Source organism: Microtus ochrogaster, linkage group LG3, assembly GCF_000317375.1.
Source record: "Microtus ochrogaster isolate Prairie Vole_2 linkage group LG3, MicOch1.0, whole genome shotgun sequence".
Classification (NCBI taxonomy): domain Eukaryota; kingdom Metazoa; phylum Chordata; class Mammalia; order Rodentia; family Cricetidae; genus Microtus; species Microtus ochrogaster.
In genome coordinates, this window is record NC_022029.1 from 635,169 (window position 1) to 662,884 (window position 27,716).

Genomic DNA, 27,716 nt, shown 5'->3' on the forward strand with positions numbered 1-27,716 from the left:
TATCTGCTACAGTGGGCAAGCATTTGCTGTAGTTGAAACCTGGGGTGGAGGATCCCGCTCCCGGAGGCTGCCCAGAGGCTCCCCCGTGACTACCCAGCCTCTCACAGCAGGTCTCAGCTGCCCCGAGGCTGGCCGCGGGCGGGAAGAGGCTAGGAAACCTTAGACACAGTGGGACAGCTGCCGCCTGATCCACAGCTTGGAGGTGGCTTTTCCCTTCGTTTCCTCTTCTTTTTATCCCCCATCAGCCACCCACTCCCTTTGACCCACGCAGGATCCTCCCACTCCGGCGCCTAAAGCGTTAACACCGAAGAGGCATCCCCACTAGAGTCCAGGGTTCCTAAAAAGGAAAGGTACAAGGTTGGTTCAGATGAGAGACTTCATAGATCAAAGGCAGGCAGGGCATACTTCCTGTTGCCCAGACCTTATATAAAAACGTCATGATCGCTTTGGCTGCAGAGACGCACCTAGCACTGACCCAGAGAGTGCAGCCTGAGGTTTTCTGAGGACCACAATGAACAAGTGGCTGTACTGTGCACTTCTGGTGGTAAGTCGTGGGCAGGAGGCTGCTGGCCACCTGGGTTCGGGGACCTCCCCTCCGGCTGATGGAGACCAAGCCGGGCTCTCTCCAAAACCCGAGGAGCCTTTTTCTAGCCTTACCAGGCTGGTCTGAAGGGTGAGTGGCTTTTCCCTGAAAAGTTCCCGCGGAGTTTATGCGGAGGGGAGAGAGACTTAGACTCTTTGCTTGATGTTAGCCGTTTCATTTACCTTATGTATTTACTTACTTAGGCTTTATGTGGTGCACCGTGCCTTTCCTTGACCTGACATTTTTATTACTGCAGGTGAAGCAGACTGTAGGTTAGAGAAGGCAGACGTTTTTGAAACTTGTGTAGAAGAGTTTGGATCTGAGGGTGGGGGTGGGGGTACAGTCTGGTGCATCGTTAATCTGACTTCACATACGCGTTTTAGGCATTAAAGAAAACATTCTTTCATTTAACTGGGCAATTTCATATTTTAATAAAGTTTTGCTATTCTAGTTCTCAACATCAGTGTAGTATAAAAAATATTAATAGACTGATAATTGTGTTCTAGAACATATTTAAATAACCAGATCAAATTCAACACTAAATAGGGCTGAAGGCTGCTTTGAAATGCTGTTTGGAAAATAAAGGAATCTCTTTAACATAGCATATGTCTTTCCTTCCCTTTCTTTATTCAAAAACATTTTAGCTTAGGCTTTGGAGAAATTGTTGTTAACGTCTATGTAGAAGTTTTTCTCTGCCAAAATCTTTTTTTCCGTTATATCAGCAGCATGTGAGACTCATGCAGTTACAACTCAGACAGAAAAGTCTGTCTTAAAGAAATATTTGTGTCTGGGATGCGCTACAGTCAGTGTTTGGCTTCCAACCTCTAACTCACACACTGAGAATGGAAAGCTATGTAACTGTCTCCTTAGCTCCAGGAACACAGAAACATCCATGTACAATAAATCACTCAGGAAAAGGTGGGCAGGAGACTACACACGAGTCTGTTAGCTGCATGTGTACATAAGCAGATGTATATGCACATGTAAAGCAGACATCCACTAGTATGGATACATGGAGAATTTTGAAAATTTTATTTATTTTTAGGTGTATGTGTGTTTTGCTTGTATGTATGTCTCTGTGCACCATGCGTGTGCCTGGGGCAGGATGGGGCCAGAAGAGGGCATCATATCCTCTAGGACTGGAGTTACAGACATTGACGAGCTCTATGTGGGTGCTGGGAATAGAATCCGGGTCTTCTGGAGGAGCAGTCAGTGCTCTCAAGTGCTGAGCCATCTCTCCAGTTACACTTTGAAGACCATTTCAGAAAGGGAACCTTTTGGGAGACAGGGAGATGACTCAGTGAGTCAAGGCCACTGACAACCTAGCAACATGAGTTCGAGCCCTGGGTTTCTGTGCAGAAGAAGAGAACTGACTCCTGAAAGATGCTCTCTGGTCTCCGCTCCCATTCCCTGGCACATGTGCACCTGAACGCGCGTGCGCACGCGCGCGCGCACACACACACACACACACACACACTAAATGGAACCATCAAAAGAACACTAGAACTTGTACAAGTGGTAGTGCCTAAAGATATTTCTTAAATTGAGCACTTGGAGTTGGCAGAAAGATCTACGAATACATTATCAGCACCCCAAAAAGGTCCTTATATCCCCTCTTACTACTACGTTCATATTCAGACTAATCAACAGCAAAAGTTGGTTTTGTTTCTATTTAAACTTTATATATTAACTTTATGTATTTTTCACTTTGGCTCCCTTCAAAGATCTGCCCAGAGATTTCTCACTGAATTATTTCTTCCATTAATTCTTCCCAAATAGTAGAAAGATAATTATTATATAGGTGGTCTTTATAAAGAGATAAAGAGATATATACATAGATAACACTGGCTTTCAATAATACAACATTATAAAAAGAGAAAAGCCTTGAGTGCTTCTTGAATATATAAATGAATAAGAAGGTTCTTGCTCTTTCTTTGGTGTCTGACTGTTTTGTTATGAATGGTGAGAAATGGCCATACTGCACTTATATGTAAAGAGGCCCCTTAGTAAAAAGAGAAGAAAGGTTGTAGCAACCAGAAGCACTACAGATATTTGGTTCTTTGTATGAAGCATTCCACTAGATACTGGGAACAAAGTGAGTAGCCAGATAGGTATCATTGCTGCTTTCTGGACCCAACAGCCTATTGGAAGAGGCAAAATGTGGGCCAAGTATTGCCATGTAATAACGGTTTCAAAAGAGGAAGCTTCAGATGCTTGAAGAATTGAAAAATAAAACAAAACCAGCCTCCCGTGAGCTCATAAGGGAAGTAACCGCACAGTGGTTCTCTGCTAGGCCCAGCTCAGGTGCCCACACACCACTTTCCTGCGGAACAATAGTGACTGCATTTTTTCCCCTCTGGAGTTCCTGTCTTCTCTCACCTGGGATGAGCAGACATTAATTCCATCACTTTGAAGTCTCCGCTTCTCATTAGCTCTATCTGTGTGATAACAGACAAGCAGAGGGGGACCTGGAACCAACTACATACAGGAAATACTGACAACACACAGAGGAGGAAGGGATGGCCTCTTAACCTCACCCCGAGGGAGCCATGGGGTATGCTATTGCTGGAGATGAAATCAAGACATCTTAGCGAGAGACGGCGAGCCTTTTCGCAAAGTATATTCCGTGTTCTTCCGTGAGAGCGGCAGATACCCTGGTAGTTAGGCAGTGAAGGGAGAGGAGGGCAGTCCTCAGGAGAGGTCCGTGGTCATGGGCATTCCTAGAATGCTCACTAGCACAGTCAAGCAGAGAGCTGTTCTGCAAGCAGAGGCCGCTAGTCGCTCGTAATACAAGTCACTTCCTGCTTGGTTGCCATGTGTTACTAGGAGAGCAGAGACTATCAACATGCCTGGCTTAGGTCTAGGCTTTAGCTGTGGTTGGAACTTCCCATCATCCATCATGCAGTGTCAGAACCCACCCTGAACTTCTCCAAGCCAAGCTCTGAATTCATCCTTTCATGACAGAAGGGAGTGGAGGGAAAGAGAGGAGAGGCAGCTGCTCTTGGCTCAGGAAAACTGTGCCCTTGTTCTGGCTTCCTATAGGATAACAACACTCTTGGATCTTCTGACTTTTGGTTTGGATTTGTCTTCCTTCCCCTTTCCCCAGTGGTTGAGTTCCTGAGCTTATCTAGCATTTTCTTTTTCTTGAGAATGTGGATGCTGTGATGGTTTCTAGAAATATCCGATATATACCCAACTCCACTCAGGCAGCCCTGCCCAATAGTTTGCCAGGTGTCCATAGCAACCTTCCTGGCCTCAGTCACCTAGCAATCTTCAGTGTAATTCCTAATTTCAGTATAGTTTTAAATTTTACTTAGGTTAAAACCCACAGTTGCTGAATACCACTGGTGGACGAAGAAGGCTGTACCAAACATTTTCTTCAGAGCGTTCTAGAAGTCATGGCCATGTTTTCCAAAGGGACCCTAAGCTCACAGTCTGCTGGTCTTGCTTTCCTGTTCACTACCTTACCTTCTGGGTTTTGCTCTCAACAGCTCCCAGCCTTACATGCTCCCTCTGCATAAAGGCTTTCTGTGAAAAAAAAAAAAATTCCTATTTTCCTTAGCATGGCATTAATCAAGAGAATTTCCTTCAGCTTTAATTTCTACTTTGCAGCCAGGGTTAGGGTTGCTTAAGGTACATAAAAACAGAATAAAATAAAACAAAGCAAAAAGGCTTTATGTCTTTCAAGGCCTGGACTAATGGTGTTTGGCTGCCCCCTACATTGCTCTGATGGAGCAAAGCTGCCAAAATTATCAAAATTATCAGTGTTTTACTGTGGTCACATCCACAGTCAGGCGTAGAAAGAAATGAATGCATGGATACTGGCTTGCTAGCTCATGCTCAGCTGCGTCCAGACTTACAGCCCAGGGACCCTGCTTAGGGATGATGACATTCCCATTCAGAGTGACTCTTCCTACCGCAATCAGACCCGTAAGAAAATCTCTCACAGGCATGCTCATAACCCACAGTCTAGCCAGCCCTAGGTGGTCCTCCATTGAGACTCTTTTCACCCAGGCGATCTTAGGTGATTTCAAGTGCACACTTAAAGCTAAATCACAGTGATGTGTGTGTGTGTGCGTGTGTGTGTCTGTGTGTGTGTGTGTATGTTTTTTATTTGGTTTGTTATTCATCAGCTGCCAACAGAACATTTGAAAGATTGAAGGGCATAAAATCATTCTTGGTTGTTCTGGATTCCTAATGGTAACTGTCATTCCTAGACTTTTCCAAGGAAAGAGTGGTAAACAAAACATGGACTCATTGCAAACACAGATTTCCTTCGTCCTCATTTGTACCCTCAAGGTTTCCACCATCATGGTGCATGTGTTTGCTGAGGGAAATGGACTATGGTGACGTTTGTGTAGAGCACTGGGCAATCTATCAGAAATCTCCATGGATGTTCCAAGAGAGTTTACCTACCTAATGCGTGACTGGGATTTAACCTCCTACGGTTGGCTTGACTACCCTTCAAAATATTAATCTAACCTTTGACTTATCTGACCGATATTTTAAACATCACTGGATATATACATTTCTGATATGGAAAAGCAAAACCTTCATGAAAGCTTTTTCTTGGGAGAGCAACAGAATCAACTGGATTGGCATATTAACTCTTGGATGTGCAGTGTGAACAGAGCTGGACTCTGTTCTCAGTTCCCCACATTGTTAAAGTGTTGCTTTCTGCTGATTAGAGAACACGGCCTCGTGTTATTCAATTGGATCATTAGATAGTTGGATTTTTCCCTGATCGATTTTAAATGTTTTAAAAAAGATTCAAAAACAGTTGCTGAGTCTTAGACTCAAGAAATTTCAGCCCCCAGAAGGAGCCTGGACTTGAGATAAAAATATTATTAACAACCCAGGTCAATAGCCTAGAGAGCCATAGAGAAAGCTGACTTCATGGCGAGAGAGGGAGGGGTGAAGACACCATTCAGGCTTGTTTCTAATGCGGAGAGTCTTGCAAAGAAAATGCAAACAAAAGCAGCAGTAGCAACCATGTTTAGAAAAGAAAACAAAAATCAAAACAAAATTTAGCAACCCACAATAGCAGGAACTAGTGAATCGGAAATCCTAGCAACAGCTGTAAACTATCTGTGCAAGAAGAAAGAGCGAGGTCCGGCCAACTTGAAATAGATACAAGAAGGCATTTTTATATGACATATAATTAGCTTTTGGAACTCACTACCACAGAATATTTTAGAATAACTAGCATAGAAAGTCTAAAAAAGGAATACGTTTAGACTGTTGTAAGGGATAAGAATAGTGTTACAACACATTAGGTAAGAAGCTGTATGGTACCCTGCCCCATCACCCACACAGACACACACACACACACACACACACAGAGAGAGAGAGAGAGAGAGAGAGAGAGAGAGAGAGAGAGAGAGAGAGAGAACTCCTCTGGCCTCTGTAAGAGATGTGCACTCTACAGGCACAATAAAATATTTCATCACAAGTATAAGGTGACATGATATTCAAGGGCTTGCGTAGATACATTTTTCATGAAATTTCTCACAAGTATCTGAGTCTGCAGACAGATAATAGGGAATGTAAAATGAAGGAGATATCTCAGCGATTAAAGTGATTGCCACAAAAGCACAAGGACCAGAGCATGATGACATGTAGGTGTAGAGCCCACGTAAGGTAGAGATGGGATCCTCAGAACAAGTTGGCTAGCCAGAGAAGCCAAGACACCAAGCTGCAAATTAAGCTGAAAAACTGCTACAGCATTGGATAACGAGGAGAGCTACCAAGAAAAACATCCGACTTCATTGCCGGGCCTCTGCACACATGTATACATACATGCACATGCACACACATGTATGTCTGTACACATACAAATACATGTGTATCTGTACATATATACACATGAAAAGTAGAAGAAAGAAAAACATACATAAAAGTGAGAGAGAATGCAGCTAGTTTCTAAACAAAAGCTAGTTAATATGTCCGTCAGCTCTCCAAAGCACTTTTGTGTTTGAGAACACGCAAGATCTACTGTCTGAACAAACTTCAAATACACAGTGAAGCACTGCTATTTATCCATTATAGAGATTGCTAGGTTGTACTCAATGTGACTGAAACTTGAGGTCTCTGGATTGGAGCCCCACTCTGTTCTGCCCCTGGTAACTAACATTCTACTCACGGTGGGAGTGCACCGCCATCTTTGAAAATCAAGACTAGTCCCCCAGGCCTTCACTTCAACTCATTCTGGGCCTTGGCAACACTCTGCAAATATTTCCTAAGTAACCATCAGTAAAGCAGAGAAATGGGTGAGAAGACTAATTAAGACTTAGGGTAAGGCAGCAGCTGCTCTGAGCATGCTCACTGCCTTTGATAATTAACTTTCCTGTTGAAGTTTTTGATACAAAAAAAAAAAGGTCTTAGTTGCCATGCTTCTTGTTAGTTGGCTGCTCCTCCATCTGTTGTCCCAATGTCCTTGGTCATTCTTTGCTTCCTGTTTTCCTCTGACGTTAGTTCTTGTGGTTTTGTTCGGTCCTTATGCTTTTCTTGGTCTCTGTCTTGCTCTTCCTCCTAGTCTACTCGTCCTCGTGTTCCTGGTCCTGATTTTGCCCTTGAACTCTCCTGCTTTTTCAGTCTTGCTCTTTGCCCCATCTTGGGCTTCCACTCAATCTTATTTTCTTGTTCAAATGCAAGTTCTTTTGTTTATTCCTTTCTTGTTACAAGCTTATGTGTTTTATCCTTAGTAAATGTTGATAGCAAGAGCCCGTTCCTTACAATATTCCCTCCCCATCATTTTGCATCAACACTCCCAAAAGCAGAAGGCATCTGGAAGACAGATGCAGAGCAGTGAATCAACACTCTGAGTAGTAAGCCAGGCAGGACTCAAGGGCCCTGATTTCCTGCTTCTGTCTTTTCCTTTAAGGTTTAATCAGTGACCTCCATTTGTGCCTCTGCTAAACAGAGGAGCTGTGCCAGGTGATCTATGGAACATCTGCTATAATTTCAAAGTCTTGTCACCCAAGATTTGTTTTTAAAGAATCAAGTATAGGGGCTAGAGAGATGGCTCAGTGGTTAAGAGCACTGGCTGTCTTCTGGAGGAACAGGGTTCAATTCCCAACACTCACTTGTCAGTTCTCAATTGTCTGTAACTCCAGAGGATCTGACACCTTCACAACAATGCACATAAATTAAATTTAAATGAAAAAGAAAAAAAGAATCGATTATCTATTATTGCATATACCCAAAATCAAAAACCAAGTAGACTCACTCACCTATGAAACATTACCGGGATATTTTGCTATAATCTCTTTTGTTATGATTGTTAAAAGTTTCTTTTGCTCCATTGGTCATACATAAGAAATCAAGAAATTCTGCTGAAGTCAGGCAAGTCCCCCAAGAAGCAGCTTTTGAAACATTATCTAACTTTTTAGAAAGCATAACTTATTCTGGAGGGTCACAACTTATTCTTTTAAACCCAAACCATTCCCATTTCCTCATTCTTGTCATCAGCTGGTATACATAGAAATTGGCAATGTGGGCTTTTTTTTTTCATCCTCCATTTAGTTAAAAGCCAAGTTCAAGACATTCCCCTAGGACTTACTGAAGAGGTGTAATTATGGTCACAAGCCATCTCCTTAGAGTCATTGAGCAAAATTTCTCTTTGAATCTATATTCACAAAAAGTACTTGACATCTGCACACTGCTCTTTGGAATAAATGTCAAAGCTTGAGGCATTCTAAACATGGTAATAGGCAGCCTGGCAAGGCCATTAAATGTACACTTAAATAATCCACCAGCTGAGAGACAGCAGAACTCTACCCCACACTCTGCTTCTTATCTCTTCTTTTAATGTCCAGTAGAGAGGAAGAAATAAGAAATAACTGATTTGTGAAGATGTGAGTGATGTTTACTGTGTGATGGGATAGTCATTAGTGTTCTGTATTCTTTATTTTTTAAACAGGGATTCTCAGTTCTTTTTCCTTCCAAAGCATGATAAGGAGGAGTCCCATCTAGTGAGGATAGAATAGGAGGAATATGGGCACTTCACGTGAATTAAAATGACCTCTTCACTTCCACACCAAGTTTCTTATTGCCAGTGTTGCTCACTAAATTTTCTGTAGTTTTGGTTGTTTGATTTTTCTCCTCATACTTCCACACACACATGAACAGTTTCCAAATATTACTTACTAGACAAGAATCTTTGCTTGACTGTTGACAGACCAACCAGGCACGGCAGCACAAGTGAAAAGTGTCCCTTTGGTGTTGATGACAGCCATTGAGATTGTGAAGTTGCTTATTTGCACAGTTGCTGATTGACTCACCATCCAACACCCCATTATGTGTGATGTCTGAGACACAGTCATGGTGAAGGGTGTCACCAACAAAGCCAATAGTTACAAGGACTCAAAAATAAGGAGATCTTTATTTGGCTGAAAATTAAAAGCTCTAGGCAGCAAACATTATAGAAAGCCTGCAAACTAGAGCAGTTATCGGATGTTTAGTAGCAGATTGAATTAGATACCCGACTCTGGAGCATCACCAAGCAGACTTTGCTTGTGCTCCTTCATTACTTCCAGCTGAAATTTCCTCTTTGAAGTTTCATTCATCTACATTAGCAACCTACTTAAATGCCTGCAAAGGGTGCAAATATAAAACAGAAAGACATTGGTACTGTTTTCAGTAACTATCACATTTACATGTCACATTCTACATAGTCTTTTATTTAAAAAAAACAAAAAGCCTAGGGTGCAGAGATTCACAGACTAGAAGTTGGGGGAACTCAGAGAAGTTGTGTAGTATTCACTAATTTCTATTTTTCCTAAGATAACCCAGATAAGGACTTTTTTTTCAGTTTCTGCTATAGAACATGCTAATATCTAGCCACCAAGTCCAGTGGGAAAATACCAGCAAGTCAGAAGAAGACATCTTTGTACCTTCACCCCAGAACATTCAGCTGTTGTAAAGGATAAATAGAATAGAGACCCCAGGGCCAAATCCTTAAAAAAAATGGTTACATATACTTTCTTTCCTTCCTGGACCCATTTAGCTTTTAGCTTAAGGAGGATGCTGTTTTATTTTGCAATGATCTTTCTACTTGATGTGAATGTAAGCCCAAATTTTCTAAGTAACTGAATATAAGGCAAGAAGTCTATGGCTTATTAGACAGTGAAAGCATGGAGATGAGAGATCAAGCACACAATGGGAAGGGTGGGAAAAGGAAGAGGGTCAATGCATGGAGATGCACTACTGAGAATGTACTGCTTGGCATACGATGCAATTAGTTCTCCAGTCTCACAGGCCTTTCTACAAGAGCGTCTTGTCAGCTGCTTCAGTAGCAAATGGAGAGAATTCCTGCATCAACTTGAGTGAATACATTGATGGATGGTTGAGACAGAATTAGTTCAATAGATGAGTGGATAGAGAAGTGGCAGATTATATTGTGTTTTACATCAGTATTACAGTTACTCCCTTGTCTGTCTCATTCATAAGACTGAAAAGCTTATTCCTAAGACTACAGTCCGAAGACTCAGTTGTTAAAGGGTTAGTTCCAAGCAAGTTCAGGTTTGAACCCTTGAAGGTTTGGAATTTTTGCCATTTCTCACTAATCACCAAACTCTCTATGACTCAAGTCTTCATGTTTAAAATGGAGCTAATCATGTCCCCTTGTAGGTGGACGGCGGACAGTAGCATGTGAAGAATGGGCTTCGGCTACAGACTGCTATCTAGTGATATTATAAAATGAAAGATTGTTATTTTTTTAATACCACACAGGATGGAGAGTGTGCTTCCTCAGGCAGACAGTAAATGGTTACATACTAACACAGATGTTGTTTGAGTCCCCTTGTCCTTTAAGCTTCTGTTGCACTTGGTTGCTCTTTCTGCTTGCAGAACTTCTCTTATGTCTCTCCTAACAGTGACCTGTGGCCTTACGTCAATTAAGTAAGCACAGGTTGTATTAGTCAGCAAAAGGCTCTACAGAGCGTTGTCAACAATATGTTATCTTCCAAGGAAAGGACCATAAAGAGAAAATGTAATCTTAAAATTGTTCAGAAGTAGCAACATACCAAAATATACCACCAGTTCACAGGCTCTGATGTCAGGGATTGGAGCTGGAGAGACTTTAAGGCCTAATGTTGCTTGCCAATTTTCAAGGTAGGCTGAATATTAAGAACCAGGGAAAAATGCAGCCAGTGCTATGGTGAAGTTGTTTTCCAGAAGTGATATTATGTCTCCAATAAAGTTATTATCATAAGACTAAGCAAAGAAATATTAGGATCTAGGAACCTAAAATATGTGAGATTTCTTTGTATCTTTTGTATTAAGCCATAACTCTAGCTCTTTTTTTTCCTTCCTGAATGTTAACTATTCATTTGGACTTTTTTTTCTTTTATATGTTGGTTAATCAATAAAATGTTAGCCACCTGTAATACTTTTCCATTATAGCACAGTCTCATAAGCAAATCTGTTTTATTCATTCTGGCTGGGTCTAGCAAAACCTTGCTAATTAATGTAAATGCCTTCAGAAAACTAACATAAACTTCTGAAGTGAACAAAAATTACATTGAAAGTTAAATTTTACCTGGAGATTGCTCTTCAGCCTCAGGGGAAGCAAGTTCAAGACAAATTTGGCCCGGTGATTCATCTAATAAATCATAGTTGCTCGTGTTTCCTTTCCCCCACTTGCCTGGGAGAGCAGTTGGCATCAGAGCACAGATGTAGCGATGAACAGATTCAATTCATTTGCTTTTACTTCCTTACCTGGAGACATAACCCTGAGCCAAATAACTGGTTAGTGGGGAAATTACTAGGCAGTCTGCTCCTCAGGAAGGGACCTGGCAGCAGCAGATAAACCTCTCCAATGAGCTAACTGCTTTTGTTCATAGAGGCTAAGTACCAAAGAAACAGTGCTTACACAACTCCATGCAAATGAAATATGCTTTAAAAAAAAACCTGTAAGCAAATCTTTCACCCCTGTCATTCTACAGACAAGAAAATGCAGGTTGTGTTCTTGTCCTTGCCAATGTATCCTTTACATGTTGGGTAGTTATCTATGTTGTGTAACCCCCAATTGTTGAGTTTTATATAGAAAGCATTCAACCTATGTACAAGATTGAGTAAATATCTAGATACATCGAAGACTTGTTATCACAAGGGATTGAACACCGGGATTTGTTTATGCTTGCTAGACGCTCTACCAAGTGAGCTACTATCCCAACCTGAAACTAATTTTACTAACAAGTCAAAGGGACATTTTGGAGATCTTTAAAAAAAGGACAGATAGACAATTAATTCTGGGCACATGTTAGGTGTGCAATTCTCTATTGACCATAAAATACAAAATATCTCCAGTAATAGATCTGATTCAAAATGCTTCATTTCCTACTATCTGTATCATCAGCACACATAGCTATGCCACATGGTTATCTGAGTCTTATATTTTTTATATTGAATGAGAAAAGAATGTATTTTTAGTAAAAGGAAAAATGAAATAAACATAAAAAATAAATTTTCTGGGGAGATGCCCCAACATTGTTCTAAGGTTCATTTACCCAATAGCAAAGTTAATCAGAAAGTTAAGGTGTGAAGATGCAATGTGAGTTTGATTAGTTGGCCCATAATCCCTGCCACACACCTGAGAGTTTGTGCAAGATTGGAGATGGAGCTGAGGGAGGCTTAAGGGAATAAAAACTGATATTAACCATTAAAAGAAAAGAAGTTTCTATATTTCTAATAATTTGCAAATGAGTATTTGGGAAACATAAGATTCAGAATCATTCTTATTTTAGGAATTACTGGGTCACCAAGGTAGTGGGAGAACTAAGTTCACAATCTGGTCAACATAGTCTAAATGCAGCTTCTCCAACTTTCCAGTGGGAAGAACATGCTAGTTCACATTTGGGCTGCCAGGCTGTGTGCTTTTCACAACTTAGTCATGACTCATTCCATATGCTTCTTAGAACTGTACACAATATCCATACATTTTTACTTTCTCTTTTCCATCTCCTTTCACAGATTTTTGCAAATACTAAAAGTCTGTGCATTTTCCCTCTTCTGCTTGTATACAATATCCTTGGATAATCCAGTATGTATTTCCAGCTATTTGCTTAGCATCATTACTTGCATCTCATACAAAAAAAAAAAAGAATCTTCCTACCTAAAATACTTCCCTTTATTCATGCCCACTCACACTTCTGCTTTCAACAATTAATAGAGACCTCAGGAAACTCAAAATTCAGCTGTTTCGTTGGTTATCATCCCTTCCCGCCCAAATCAGCCAACATTCATTTACCCTTCCCTCCCTTATCATCAACTCTTCATAATCTCTGACCAAATTGTCTGTTCAATCCTTTCCTTCATCTCCAGTCTCTTTTACTGCTTCCATTAAAAAAAAATCAATGAGTAGCTTATACATGCCTTACATCAGTCTGGGTTTGTACTGGGTCCTTCATCTTGTTGCACCTCGAGATAACAATGATTGTTTTAATCAATGTTTGGTGAATGAGCCAATTAATTAAGGAATGGAAGGGAAATGGGGGACTACAAAACAATAACAAAAAATTAATAAATAAAACTTATTGTGAAAAGAGTTTAATTTTAATAACTTTTATAATTTATTTATACTACAAACAATCTTCATGAAAATCTCAATTGTACGTAACTTGGATGTTTCCTTTAACTGCTGAGATGAACTCCAATATGGCATGGTTTACAAACTGACCAGACATTTAGCTAACTCTGGACAATCCTCAAATAGTTCTCTGTGGCAAAGATCATGACGGGGGATTACAAAAGGAACTCCCAAACCAACTGACTATTTCCAGGCTCGCGTGGGATGCTCTTAATGAATCTTCTATAAATGGAAACCCACTGGCTCATTCATGGTTCTGCAGACCAGAGAGTAAGCCCAGTAGTACGGGGTTGTCTGTATTGCATAATGCAAAAATAAACCAGCCAGAGGAAGTGTATTCTTTTGTCCTTTAGGAAGTCATAAAGCCAAATAAGCCGATAGAAGGTTCTAGTCAAATCCCTTGTCGCTTGAGTGGGGGTAGAAGGCATAGGTGATCATGAACCTGAAAAGCAGCCATTGATATAAAAAGACTCCATACCAAGAGGTTGCTAGTTATATAAAAGAGGGCAAAAATTTGAAGGGAGAGATACTAGGAAACTTGCTTCTTAGCTCATTACTAACTAAATTGCCAAATCCAAGAACAGAGCAATGGTGAAGCTAGAGAGTGAGTTAAATCTCCTCACCAGCATCACTCTGTTCTAGCCTCTGTAAACATCTGGTAGATAAGAAAATATGTCTGCATAGAAGATCCTTTAATGGTGTAACAACATTAGCATGGAAGCGGGTAATAAGCCTCTAGAGAAAGCACTTTATGCTTTCAAGAAAAATAGTATGGAAGCTTTCAGAAGAAATCCCAGACTGATGAGAAGCACTAGACTGTAGGACTTACAGATTAGTTTAAAGTACAGGTGATTGGATCAGATAATGGTTAGATAGAGAATGGAAAGAGGGCAAAAGAGAAAATACAAAGAAAAAGAAAAGTTATGCTTAGTTTCTCTTACAAACCAAACATGAAACAAAAAAAAAGATCTTCCCATCTATAAAAAGTGTGTTAAGTCTCAGCAGACATGTGTATATGTGTCTCAGCCTCTGCAGACGTTCAGGGATATCTGGAGATTGAGTTACACAGAACTTTATTTTCCAACCCTGGTTAGGTTCGAAATCTTATCAGTAGGCAAAGGAGCAATAACTAACGTTAGGAGCATGACCCTTTCATTTGCTCCAGGTAGGGCAAAAGGAAGAGAGAAAAATGAGGAAGAAGAGCTGTATTCATCTCCACCAACCTCTGCCCAGCCACTGAGTCCAGAAATTCTGTGTGGGGATTGGGGCTAACCAAAGATTGTGGCCTAACTGTCCAGTTTTGACCACACAGAGTTCTGTCCTTTCACTAACGTGGAATTTTTCTCCCACGTGAAGCACAGAGGTCCAATTGAACTCACTGAAAACAAACCCATCCTTCTTCAATGCCTGCTGGGCTTTAGTTCCACACAGCAGTCTTGAGAAACTTGTCTCTACTAATTACTTCCTAATTTTTTTATTTTTTTATTTTATTTTTTTTAATTTATTTATTTATTAAGGGTTTCTGCCTCCTCCCCGCCACCGCCTCCCACTTTCCTCCCCCTCCCCCATCAAGTCCCCCTCCCTCATCAGCCTGAAGAGCAATCAGGGTTCCCTGACCTGTGGGAAGTCCAAGGACCACCCACCTCCATCCAGGTTTAGTAAGGTGAGCATCCAAACTGCCTAGGCTCCCCCAAAGCCAGTACGTGCAGTAGGATCAGAGACCCATTGCCATTGTTCTTGAGTTCTCAGTAGTCCTCATTGTCCACTATGTTCAGCGAGTCCGGTTTTATCCCATGCTTTTTTCAGACCCAGGCCAGCTGGCCTTGGTGAGTTTCCGAAAGAACATCCCCATTGTCTCAGTGTGTGGGTGCACCCCTCGTGGTCCTGAGTTCCTTGCTCGTGCTCCCCCTCCTTCTGCTCCTGATTTGGACCTTGAGATTTCTGTCCGGTGCTCCAATTTGGGTCTCTGTCTCTGTCTCCTTTCATCGCCTGATGAAGGTTAATATTCAGGAGGATTCCTATATGTTTGTCTTTGGATTCACCTTCTTATTTAGCTTCTCTAGGATCGCGAATTATAAGCTCACTGTCCTTTATTTATGGCTAGAAACCAAATATGAGTGAGTACATCCCATGTTCCTCTTTTTGGGTCTGGCTTACCTCACTCAGGATAGTGTTTTTCTATTTTACTTCCTAATTCTTAAATCCACACCTTGTCTATTCATTTGTCTCTAAATTCCTCTCCCACCTCAATTTTCCTGTATGGTAAAGAAATGATTAATTTCCATGGTATCGGTACAGGGAAACAGCAATAATATCATGTCAACTTCCCAGGAAAACACAAACTGTATTAGTGTTTTTGGTGATAAGAGTCTACGCCTGAAAGGCTCGGAGTCTGAAATATTTCTGATTCTGACTTTTAAACATGTTTTAAAAATATCCGCGTATGCTTTGCCAGCTGAAGCCCCTTATCCCCAAATTCTAAAGCCCCAAATTCTACAGAATCTGAACATTCTTGAGCTTGTACATGGTAGCTGGGAAGGTTTGGGTGTTGGAGCATTCCAGATTTTGTATTTCCAGGTTAGAAGTACTAAGCTGTTGTTGGTGTTTCCGTGGCTCTGGAGGGTAAAGCACATGAGCAGCTGTAATTGTTTTCCTGACCCCCTCGCATCTTCATTATAGCTGAGTAACAGAGTCATCATCATCATGAGGCCGATGCATGCATGGACGTCTTGATCCCTGTGCAAATGGGCTCAGGACACGCATTCTTGAGATAAACAGCCTCTCTGGACCTCTGAGCCAGACCTCCTGAAGGCAGAACCCTCAAATGTGACTTTCCAGGAAACTTAAAGTGAACAGCAAGAGGAAAAAAAAAAAAGAAAAGAAAAGTGTGTCTCATTGCTTTCATATGGGTTTGTGTGTTGTGTTAGGCAAACCTCATGCCATAGCACTGGGGATTAGAGAAATACTTGAACCAGATCCTGAAAACATGTCTCATAGCATATTCAAATGACCAATCAGCCAGCCAGTCATTTCTTTGCTTCTTTCAAGCCAAATAAACTGCCTCAGGGAAAAGAAAGGACCTGCTTTCTTCTGAACCCCTCAAGTTATGGGGTGCCCTGCTGAAGCAGCAGGTCTGACTTTTCACTCCTCCCCCCTCAGCATGTTGATTTGAGTGTCTCACATGGCAGCCCTCTGAGAAATCCTCTCTGCTAAAAAATTCCATCATCTTGGAGGAGATATTTTGTTTTGTTTTGTTTTTTCTTTCATTTTATCAGCTCATACGGTCTGAGATATTGGCTGTGTTCCACTAGAAATGAATGGAGTCACTTAGACTAAAATACTGAAGGCTTATGAAAGGGGCTAGTCTTCACCTTGGCCACGTCTGATTTGAATAGGGAATGCTGTTTCTCTAGCTGGGTGTGCTTTTCCCAGGTGTGTGTGGTGGTGAGTGAGTGGGGGACTTTTCCTGAGCTCTACAAGCAAGAGAGTTTGGAGGGAAAAAAATATGTTTGTTTTGCTGCTTTCCCCAAACCTCTGAGCAGTCAGTGTTGATCCCTGTACCAAAAACAAACTATAAAAAACCAAGCAAGCCACTATCTACACACGGACGATGCTTCTGAGAACGTGTTTCCTGTAATTAGTGTGAAGTTGTTCTTCAATGTTCTCGGAAGACCTTTGGGGATGCAGAACAAGAGACAGAGTTTGTGTGCAGCTGGTCCTTTGAAAAGAACCTAGCCTGCCAGATCTTTTCTCCTCATCTCAGACTTCTAGCCATGATGAATGGCAACTTCTGAAACCGTGCCTGTCCCCCAGTGTTTCTCCAGTCCACATTTCATCTTCTAAGTGTGTTTTACCTATATGAGACAAGATTGTTGCCAGCCCACAAGCCTATTGGAGAAAATTTCAACCTTAAAGTCCTAAAATTTTTCCCAGTGGATTGTGTGCTCATGTGAGACTCAGCAGGACATTCCTAGTTCCTGACATCTAGGAGACATTTCATGTGGATCTACTGCGTTGATAAATGAATGAATGAATGAATGAATGAATGAATGAGTGAATGAATACTATAAATGGTCACTGGTAATCTTGTACTGTCCCACTGCATCAATATTTTATTCCACTGCTTTTTATCATTAAGTAGCAATTAAGGAAACTGAATGAGCCACTATCTGGTTCCGAGTCCAGTAACTGTGACCACATTAGCAGTTATGCACTCCGCATCTTCCATTCCACATTTTCTGACTCCTTAATCAGCTTTACTATTTATCTTTAAAATATTTCTTGATTTCTAACATTCCACTTCATTTTACTATATGTACTTTCTTCTCTGACTGGCCCGTAAACTTCATGGTCCAGAGTTTCTGAACTAGTTAGCTTAGAACTATATCTGGAGTAGTCAGAACAAAGTCTGGCTCACAGTGAAGGTTCAAAAACTAGCTGTCAAGTCAACAAGAAAGTAATTCTTAGTTCATTCTTTCCATACATCAGAATCAACACGTGACTTTGGCTCATTTGTATTGCTAATGGCCAAGCCAAACTCCACACCAATAGAACCATACTGCTTCCGGACATGATCCACTTACTGACCCAGAGATGATGTCTCAGATGGTTGGTTACTCATTGGTGCCCCAAGTATCATTAGTCTTATCCTGAGATTTTTCTTTTTTCAATTTCAGTTGTGTATGAGTATGTATTGCTTTGTCTGTTTTTCTCTATCCTCTTGGAAATTGGCATAAACCACTGGAAGCAAAGCTATGGCTTTAGAACCTTGTTTGTGCTGGATCTCCTTGGAAAGGCCTGACTAAGGTTAGGTAGTGAGTGACTCCTGACTCAGGTGTTGTCTTTGCACACAACTACCGCCCTACTTCCATCCTAATTAACCACTGTTGTCCCTTCTAGCTCCTGGACATACCTGAGTGGACCACCCAGGAACCAGTTCCTCCAAAGTACCTTCATTATGATGGAGAAAGCGAGCGTCAGATCCTATGTGACAAATGTCCTCCTGGTACCTACCTAAAACAGCACTGTACCGTGAGAAGGAAGACACTGTGTGTCCCCTGCCCTGACCACTCTTATTCAGACAGCTGGCACACCAGTGATGAGTGTGTGTACTGCAGCCCGGTGTGCAAGGAACTGCAGTCCGTGAAGCAGGAGTGCAACCGCACCCACAACCGTGTGTGTGAATGTCAGGAAGGGCGCTACCTGGAGTTGGAATTCTGTTTGAAGCATAGGAGCTGCGCCCCAGGGTTCGGAGTGGTGCAGGCAGGTGGGTATCTGCTATAACACCTAACAACGCCAATGAGGACCATGCAAAGCCAGACAGTAGCTAGTTTAGGGGACACTTGTCCTGATAAGAGATAACAGTACCTGTTCACTATGTGCTGTGTATATGGATGTGTCCAAAGGAGCTTTCTCAAAGGAATACTTCGGCACTACAGTGTAATTTAGGGAGGAATCTCAAATGCAGCAAATTACTCCCTAATGAGACGCGTGATGGATGGCTCCCTTGTAAACGCCCGCTGTCTGGATTGTGCCACGAGTAGCTGTTATACACCACCGTGTCTCACTTCGGCGTGGACAGATTCAGTTGGCTGGGCTTTTTGACAAACATCAGAAATGTTAATCGATACCAAGAGAGTAATTATACTGATATTAATGAGACTCTGGAGCACTAACAATGAGCAGTTATAATTAATTATGTAAAAATGGGAACGGCTAGGGGAAATACATTTCATTATTAAAAATGAAGCGGGTTCTCCTTTTGGCATGGGAGTTGAATGTTTGGGGGGATAAAGACAGTAGCAAGCCTCTAACCAGCTTATTCTTTATCTTAGACAAAACAGATTGTCAAACCAACAGGAAGTCCTTGTGTATAAACAAGGACTTTCTCTTCTTGCATTCCCAGCAGCATGGGCTGGGGCTAGCGTGAAACTCTGGAAGGCGAAGCCCGTTCTCCTTTTCTAGCACGTACACAAAGTGGAACTGTAGACTACAGCCGGTTGTGGCTAAGGAAAATGAAGAGCAGCCACTTGGAGGGATCCCTGTAAATTCTGCTAACTCACTTTTAAGCAGGGTCCTGAACTCAGCACACTTGACTTAAGCTGAATCATTCTCTTCCGTGGGAGGCTGTCCCGTGCCTCTCTAAGCCCTGTGAGGGCCAATCAGCAGCCCTGGTGTCTAGCGAGTAGCTACCAGTGGCAAGCCTCCCTCCATGGCGGGAGCCAATTCACTCCTGGCTGAGAGGTCATAGTACTTGTTCGCCTAGTACAAGTTCATTGCTTGTGATAAGTTTAAGTTTAGATGACAAGTATTTTCAGTTTGAAGGCATTCACGGAGGTCTAGTGGCAAAGGCCTGGGGAGTCCCATCCCTAAAGACGCAGCAGGATGGTTCCAAGGTGGAGGCTAACCTAGGGTATAGCCTAGGCTATGGAGTGAGGCCCATGTCTCAAGCAAGGCAACAAACAAACAAAACCCCAAACAAAAACTTGGAACCCATGTCATCTCTTTTGTAACGAATCTTTAAAGGAGTGTGAGGAGTGTGTGCTATATGAGAACCCCCAGTAATACTGCTGGATGAAGCATTTGAATGAGAAGAAACTACCATGTCCTACTTTTACTGAGTGACACTTTGGGACTCAATACTCTATCAACCAACAGCGAGAAAAAGTCAAGCGAGCCTTTTTACTCCAGTGCAGTGAGCTGTGTCAATGCAGATCCAGAAATTAAGCATGGACTATGCAGCTCCAAGAGCTGAAATTTGTGGAAATACTAGAAATAATAAGGTTGTTGCCCTCACAAACATGAAAATATTTCTGAGGGTGGAACTAGGAGATAGTTAATAGACTTGGAGCAAAGGACATACAGGAGTTTATTCAACTTTTTCTCTCCCAAGACCTGCAAGGAGGTTCTGCTTGGAAAATAGGAGGTTTCTAGGCCGAAGGGAAGCAAGAATGGTGTGGTGTTATTCTACAAAATATCTGATAATTTTTTTTTTGTTTTTTTTTTACATCTTTTTTTTTTATTGAGAAAAGGAAAAAAAAAAGTTTTGCCCTCCTCCCAGCCTCCCATTTCCCTCCCCCTCCTCCCACCCTTCTCCCCCTCCCCCCACTCCTCTCCCCCTCCCTCTCCAGTCCATAGAGCAGTCAGGGTTCCCTGCCCTGTGGAAAGTCCAAGGTCCTCCCCACTCCGTCCATGTCTAGGAAGGTGAACATCCAAACTGGCTAGGCTCCCACAAAGCCAGAACATGAAGTAGGATCAAAACCCTGTGCCAGCATTATCCTTGGCTTCTCATCATCCCTCATTGTTCGCCATGTTCAGAGAGTCCGGTTTTATCCCATGCTTTTTCAGTCATAGTCCAGCTGGCCTTGGTGAGCTCCCAATAGATCAGCCCCACTGTTTTGTTGTTTTGAAGGCAAGATTGTTTCATCTTCTTCTCTTCCTATCTGCCTGCTGGCCAGCCCTCTTCTTCCTGTCGAGTAAGGGCTGTCTTAGTGACTCGCAATCCATCTTCTCATTGTTGTGTTTCACATTTTGCTTGCCAGACTAGATGTTTGTTATTTCTATTGATACTAACAAGGAGAAATCATTATTTAGACAATTCCATTGTTTTAGGCCCAAAGATGTTGTCCCTTTTAAAAGAAGCCCTACTCAGAGAGATTATGAGAGGAAGCCTCCAAGGAGATAGAAACTCTGTATCTGTCTTTCTTGGATTCTTTTTGTTAAAGAATTGGAAAGGCCAGTTTGCCTAAGAAACAGTTTTCTACATATGGTCTTCTTGTTCCCGTGACCTCAGAAAACTTAAGCCAGAAACATGTACCTGAAGAACGACAGGTTCACTTTCTGTATAGATAATGTGGCAGTTGGCAAATGGAGCTTTGGATTCATACACTCGGGTCATTTATTCTCAGCAAGCTGGCAGAGGCTGGATGCCTAAATAAGTAGAACTTAGTGTGCAGTGGGGTTCCGCTTAAGGAGAGGAATGTAAGAAGGTACGCTGACAACCAAACAATAAGTGAATTCCTTTTTGTTTTGTGAGGGTGGTTCTTAAGACAATGTCACTGCAGTGCTCCAAATAGCCTTGACGTGAGACTTTAGGCCTGTGGTTTCTCCTCCTCCTTGCCTACGCTAGTCCTTTGTCATTTTTACAGGTCAATGAATCATCAATCTTTTTATAAAGGAAGAGGCAGGAGACTAGACTAGAACCAACCTGTTTCACTGCTTTCTTTCTAGGATGGGTAAAAGACATAAGGAAATGGGAGGTGGGGCTTTTTCATAAATGAAATTTAATAACTTTCGGTAGCTTTCATTTGTCTCCTTTGTGTTTGGTATCTTGCATGAGCCAGAGTTGGCCTGGGCAATCTACATTTGAATACTGAAGCCTGAATCTGTTCAGCCAGCTTACACTAGATGGAGATATTTTCATATGCAAATACACTATAATGTGTGCTGCGTCCATGCATAATAGAGTGCAGGGTTTGAATATGTTTATTTTCAGTGGCCTCTCTATTGAAAGTCTCTGCATTAGAGTTTTGAAACCAATAATGTCTTCAAAGGTATTAAATGCCTTAAAAGCATAAAGTAAAATACCCTTGTAGCTACCCTTCCTAAAGATTTAACCACGCTCTTTACTCCAAACTGTAAGCAAATGTTATCTCATCATCTGTTTATTATCTAGCTCAGTGCCGGGCTTACATTTGTGAGTCAGCAGTCAACTTTACCAGCACCTTCCAGAGTTTGCTATAATGCGCTCTTCCTCAGGTTAGCAAGTTTCGCAATTAGGAGCTAGGAGAGAAAGAACTCCTGCAAGAAATGATTGGAATTTAATGATGCAACCTTCAATGGGTGCTGATTTCAAAGAGCGACAGTAAAGCAGACACACAGCGTTATCTTGATGATTTTTTTTCAGAAGCAATTGTGCAAAGAATATGGTTGACAAGCCTTACTGGCACTTCATCAGAGGCAGGACTAATGAGTACCCCACCCTCCTCTCTTTTCATCTCCCATTTCAGGAGCATTTTGTAGGTAACAGCACTACAAACTTGCGTGGGTATTGCAAGAAGGGGAAAAGAGCCGGAGGGGCTGACTGTTGATGGTTTGTTATCTCTGTCTAATGGAGAGGAAACTGGAGATTCGGAAACTTTCCCGCAATACGTGGTAGCAGTGAAAACTCAGTTCAGGACTGTGCTTATCTGCAGAGAAAGGGTTGGGGAAGAAGGCGCTAAATTGCGGGGTATTTTTCCACAGGAACCCCGGAGCGAAACACAGTTTGCAAAAGATGTCCAGATGGGTTCTTCTCAAATGAGACATCATCGAAAGACCCCTGTAGGAAACACACGAACTGCAGTGCACTTGGCCTTTTGCTAATTCAGAGAGGAAATGCATCTCATGACAACGTATGTTCTGGAAACAGAGAAGCATCGCAAAAATGCGGAATAGGTAATTATACCCCAAACCACATTGCCTTCTTACCATGCCAGTGTATCTTCCTTCTTTGAGAGCAACACAAACTCACGTCTTGTCTTTCTTGACTCTTAACTTGCCAAACAGTTTCTGAAAGCTCAAACTCAAAAAATAAATAAATAAATAAATAAATCTGCACCTCCTCACTGATCACAAGGGCATCTCGAGCCCTGGACCCTTCCCACTGCTTTCTTCCATACTAAAATTTAGTAGAGTCCATTGGTGGTATCAAGCTGATGGCTTGTGCCCAAACAAACTTCAAATTGTAGAACTAACTTACACATTTTTATCCTGACGAAGAACGTCTATATTAGCTGGAGAATAAGTTGGCAACTAATAAGAAACATGAAGTAAACTGATTAGAAATTGGAAGTGAAAACTTAGCTTCGTTACCAATCGTGTCCATAGCTTCATTGCGAGGAAGCTCCAGGAAGCTTTAGTCTTGTTAAGTTCTTCACCTGTAGTCCCTGCATATAGAGCAAACCACTCCCTGTTGGTGATGGGATTGGTATATTTTCTCTCCCTGTCCCCACACCCCCGCCACTTTGATTTCAACAAGGGACTATGGGACTCACACACCAGTGCTCTGTGTTTTCAGGCATCAGGACAAACAATGACGCAAGCCAATGTGACCTTCTCCAAAGGTCTTTCTTTACTACATAGAAGCGAGACATACAGGAATAGATACAGGCATCTTTTATAGCCCCAGACACTCCACTGTTCCACTGAGATATCAGATATCTTAGTTAATTTATACTTTATCTTCTCTTACCTAAAAAGTAACATGAGTGAAGAAAGGGTGAGGGAAAGAGCTAATTTCAGTCTTAACATTGCTTTGTTTCAGCTTGCATTTTACTTTTGCAATTAAGTGAGTATTTAGTATATGTCAAGTCCTTTACTGTATATACTTTGATATTTATGAAAAACTGAAATTTGTGTAGGATAAATGTAGATGGTTAATGACTTAACACTCATCTATATGTCCCCTGCTTTGTTCTACCAATAAGCTACACGTTAGCCACATATACATAAAATAATATGCTATTGTGATTGCACATAAACTAATACACTATTTTGATTATTGTTTAAGTTCCTTCTAGGCACTGATTTTGTGTTTTGGTTTTTCTTTGACCCTGACCTTGTGTTACCCAGTAGTCACTGAGCAAACTTTTAGCAAATTTATTAATATTTACATTGTCATTTAATTTTTGTCTATTATTTGTGAGTATCCACATTAAATTCTCATTAATCATCTCTCAAGTTACCCCTTCCCTCAAAAAAATGAGAAGGAAAACAAAAGAACGTTAGACAACACACAAGTCCAGTTGGTCTCTTCTACTAAGAGCAAACCAAAAGAAGGTTGTTTTTTTCAACCTTCCTGTTTTGGCATGTTGTCTCAGAGAAAACTCAACCCGCATGCTCATTTTGTGGTTGGTTTTGCTTTGTTTATTATTTTGTCGGAAAGACTGTGGGAAATTAAAGTGTTCAGTGAATTCCGTTGTTTTCCACATTCCTGCAGATGTCACCCTGTGCGAAGAGGCCTTCTTCAGGTTTGCTGTCCCTACCAAGCTCACGCCGAACTGGCTCAGTGTTCTGGTAGACAATTTGCCTGGGATGAAAGTGAACACAGAGAGCGTCGAAAGGATAAAGCGGAGACACAGCTCACAAGAACAAACTTTCCAACTCCTGAAGCTATGGAAGCATCAAAACAAAGACCAAGACCTGGTGAAGAAGATCATCCAAGGTACCATCTCCTGAAATAAATAAGGCAACCGGCAATCAGACACACATATTTGTAATAAAATATGAAAGGGACTCTTTGTCGACGTGGTGGAGCGAGCGCTCCCCCTCCCTGGGATCCTCATGGAACTGACAATTTCTCACCAAGTGATAGTGTAGACAGGATTCCTGTCACAGCTAAGGAAGGTCCTGTTCTCACCTCTGCACTAATTGAAAGAAGAGGCGTGAACTCTTCCATGCAGGACTAAGCTGCTGGGGGTGATGGGACTCTGTGCCCGGATTCCTTAGCGATTTCCTCAGCCTCCAGCCCTGGTGGCCTGGAAGAAAGTCCTTGGTCCCTCCGCCCTTGCTTCATCTTTCACGCTCTGCTGTATTTGCCAGTTCTCTTCAGAGGGGCACCACGTGTCCTATAGGTAACCTCTCATCAGTCCGAACTCTATAGCCTGCAACCAAATTACCATCTTAGTAGCATCTGTGGTAACAATTAGGAAGATCCAATAAGCGTTTGAGTTTCTTAGAAGAAAGGACTGGCTAAAAGTATATACTCGAATGTGCTAGCACTTCCTGAAGGATCTATTTTAGAAATAGCGTGGAGGGTAAAAAGCAAGGCATGGAGGGACAGAAAGAAATCAATTTTAGTCCACATGAACTAGACACTTTATGATATACACTGGAAAGAATTCCAGCTTCAGCTACCATTTCTGAGGACATGCCACAGAGATGAAAAAGGGTTTTCCTAATGCAGACAGCATGGAGCAGAAATTACCCTGCTATCCCCTGGTATTGACAGAGTTTCTTTACACTTCCCATAAAGCGCATACATGGGAAGTCAGAGCAAGGATTTCATGAGAACTACTTCCCCTTTGACAGACCAGCGCCTTCACTTATGCAGAGTAAACTTTTCTTGTGTTTCTGGCAAAACAAAAATTATTCTTTGAACCTATAATTAGCCCTGAAGCAAAAATAAAAAGAAATGGAAAGTCAGGGACTGTCAGGATGTGAAGGGACCCAATTCCCTGCTTTATAAATGAAAACATTGCAGCCAAGAAAGATGAACAGAGTTGCCTTAAGGCTCACAGATAGTAAATGACTCATGTCGTTAATAGAGACATTAGTTACTCCTTCTTATGTTTATGCCCAAGCTCATTGCTGAAATGCCTTCCAGGCTATGTGTTTGCTATTCTTGGACTCCTGTTGCTGGCTTTCCATATCTTCCACACTCTGGTGCTTCTCCAGTGCTGCGTATATTCATTAAAGACTAAAGTGTCTCTTGTCAAGAGGGCCAAGGTTGGATACCAACTCGTGAAATTTCCATTATAATAGGAAGAGCCTGAATGCTTTATTTTTTTTTCCTTCCCTGAAATGCTGCGATTTTTAAAGTTGCAGCTTTTGCTTGGAAAGCTGAAGATGATAAGTCTGGAATTTTCCATTGCTTAATGTCAAAAACAGGGGCTTCCCACAAAGACTGTTGTTGGATGCTTCAAGGAGATTGTATGTTATCCTATTATAACATAAAACAATATCATCTTAGCAATCAGGAAAAAAAACAAGAGTCACTTCAGCCACCTAAGGAAGAGCTGGAGAGGCTAATCTGAAGTTACAAATTGCGTGAGAGTGTCTGTCTGGGGCCTTAGATGAGTAAGCATGACATGAGCATCTCTTTGGTTCATACAGATATTGACCTCTGCGAAAGCAGTGTTCAGCGGCATATCGGCCACGCCAACCTCACTGCAGAGCAGCTTCACGTCCTGATGGAGAGCTTGCCTGGGAAGAAGATTGGCCCAGAGGACATAGAGAGTACGAGGAAGACATGTAAACCGAGCGAGCAGCTCCTCAAGCTGCTCAGCTTGTGGAGGATCAAAAATGGAGACCAAGACTCCTTGAAGGGCTTGATGTATGCCCTCAAGCACTTGAAAACACACCACTTTCCCAAAACGGTCACCCACAGTCTGAGGAAGACCATCAGGTTCCTGCACAGCTTCACTATGTACAGGTTGTATCAGAAGTTGTTTTTAGAAATGATAGGGAACCAGGTCCAGTCCGTGAAAATAAGCTGTTTGTAACTAGAAATGGTCGCTGTGCTGTTTCTTCAGGATGGGCCAACTCTGATGGATGGAGAAGACTGTTTCTCGAGGCTCTTAAAAAGGCACAGTGATCCCTTTCACATCGACGGTGGGAATGAAGACACCCCCAAGCACACACTTCGTATTAAGACTATTGGGGACTGAGTAATGAAGTGAGGCAGGCTGTTTTGTAACTTTGCAAAGCCAGGTGTCAATACAGAATGGCAGCCATGCTGACTGAGAGGGGAGGGTATTTTATTATAGCCCCACACATAGGTCCCTTTCTGCCTTTCCTCATGGCTGAGTAACCAGAAGGTTTCTGCTATTTTACATGCCAGCCATGTCTTATTCTTTACTCTATACTGTTTGTCTTTTGCATGCTCTTTGTTGGAATGGTTATCAGGTGCATGGGTCTTGTCACATTTTCAGGTTCTTAGGCAAGATGACAGTTTCCCCTCTGAAGATTTAATTTGGGTTGGGGAGTTGGCTAGACAACCAGGGGTAGGTTTCGGGAGTATTTTTTTTAACAGCCTGCTACCAAGAACCGTATTTCATGTTCATCTGTAGTTGGACCTAAGCGGACTCAAAGTAGTTTTCTTTTGAAAATAACCACCGAAATTTATTTCTTGCACCAACCATGACTGACTTTGTTGCAGGGCACTAAAAGAAACTAGGATATGGAGGAAGGATTGATGTCTCCCCCAACGTCCAACAAATCCCCAGTAGTTTATCCAGCTGTCATTTCTGGCCCCGTATCTACTGACTACATGTTCTCTTATTACTGCTTGCAGTAATTCAACTGGAAATAATAGTAATAGTAATACAATCTAGACTCCATTGAATCTCTCTAAATATGGGAATCTCACACTTAAAAAGCTCTGAGATTTCAGTTGTGTCAGAGGCTTTTATTAGAAAGCCAATGTTCTTTGGTAAAAGTTACTAATATATCTGTAAGACTATTACAGTATTGCTATTTATATTCATTCAGATATAAGATTTGTACATATTATCATCCTAGAGAGAAATGGTGTAAGACTTAATTTTAGAAAGAAAAAATATTCGTGTTTATTGTTATGACAAAAGAGATAAAATATATTTTTAATAGAAACTTTGTGGGGTTTTCTAATAGATACTGCCAGTTTTCCAGTGTGGAATGTTTTTATAATATAATTTTATCTGTGTAAGATGTAATATCATTTTATAGAAAAATGCATTATATAGTCAGTTGTTTAATGTCATAAAGTATATGGGCTATAAATTATCTGAATATTAGATGCTCTGA

General features: G+C 41.6%; 1 protein-coding gene across 1 annotated transcript; it reads left to right on the forward strand.

The window, feature by feature from the left end:
• Window positions 1–306: 306 nt before the first annotated feature.
• On the forward strand, window positions 307–27,679 carry Tnfrsf11b (TNF receptor superfamily member 11b). Its single transcript, XM_005360523.3, has 5 exons — window positions 307–544; window positions 18,072–18,438; window positions 22,416–22,607; window positions 24,151–24,375; window positions 26,046–27,679. The coding sequence occupies exons 1-5, from the start codon at window positions 512–514 to the stop codon at window positions 26,432–26,434; spliced, it is 1,206 nt and encodes a 401-aa protein (XP_005360580.1). The 5' UTR covers window positions 307–511; the 3' UTR covers window positions 26,435–27,679.
• Window positions 27,680–27,716: the final 37 nt, after the last annotated feature.

What these genes read in the sequence shown, in the direction of transcription:
- Tnfrsf11b (XM_005360523.3), top strand. Translation starts at nt 512, where the DNA reads ATGAACAAGTGGCTGTACTGTGCACTTCTGGTG. An exon ending in GTTCGGAGTGGTGCAGGCAG is followed by an intron (nt 18,439 to 22,415) that starts GTGGGTATCTGC and finishes ATTTTTCCACAG; the next exon opens with GAACCCCGGAGCGAAACACA. An exon ending in GGTGAAGAAGATCATCCAAG is followed by an intron (nt 24,376 to 26,045) that starts GTACCATCTCCT and finishes TGGTTCATACAG; the next exon opens with ATATTGACCTCTGCGAAAGC.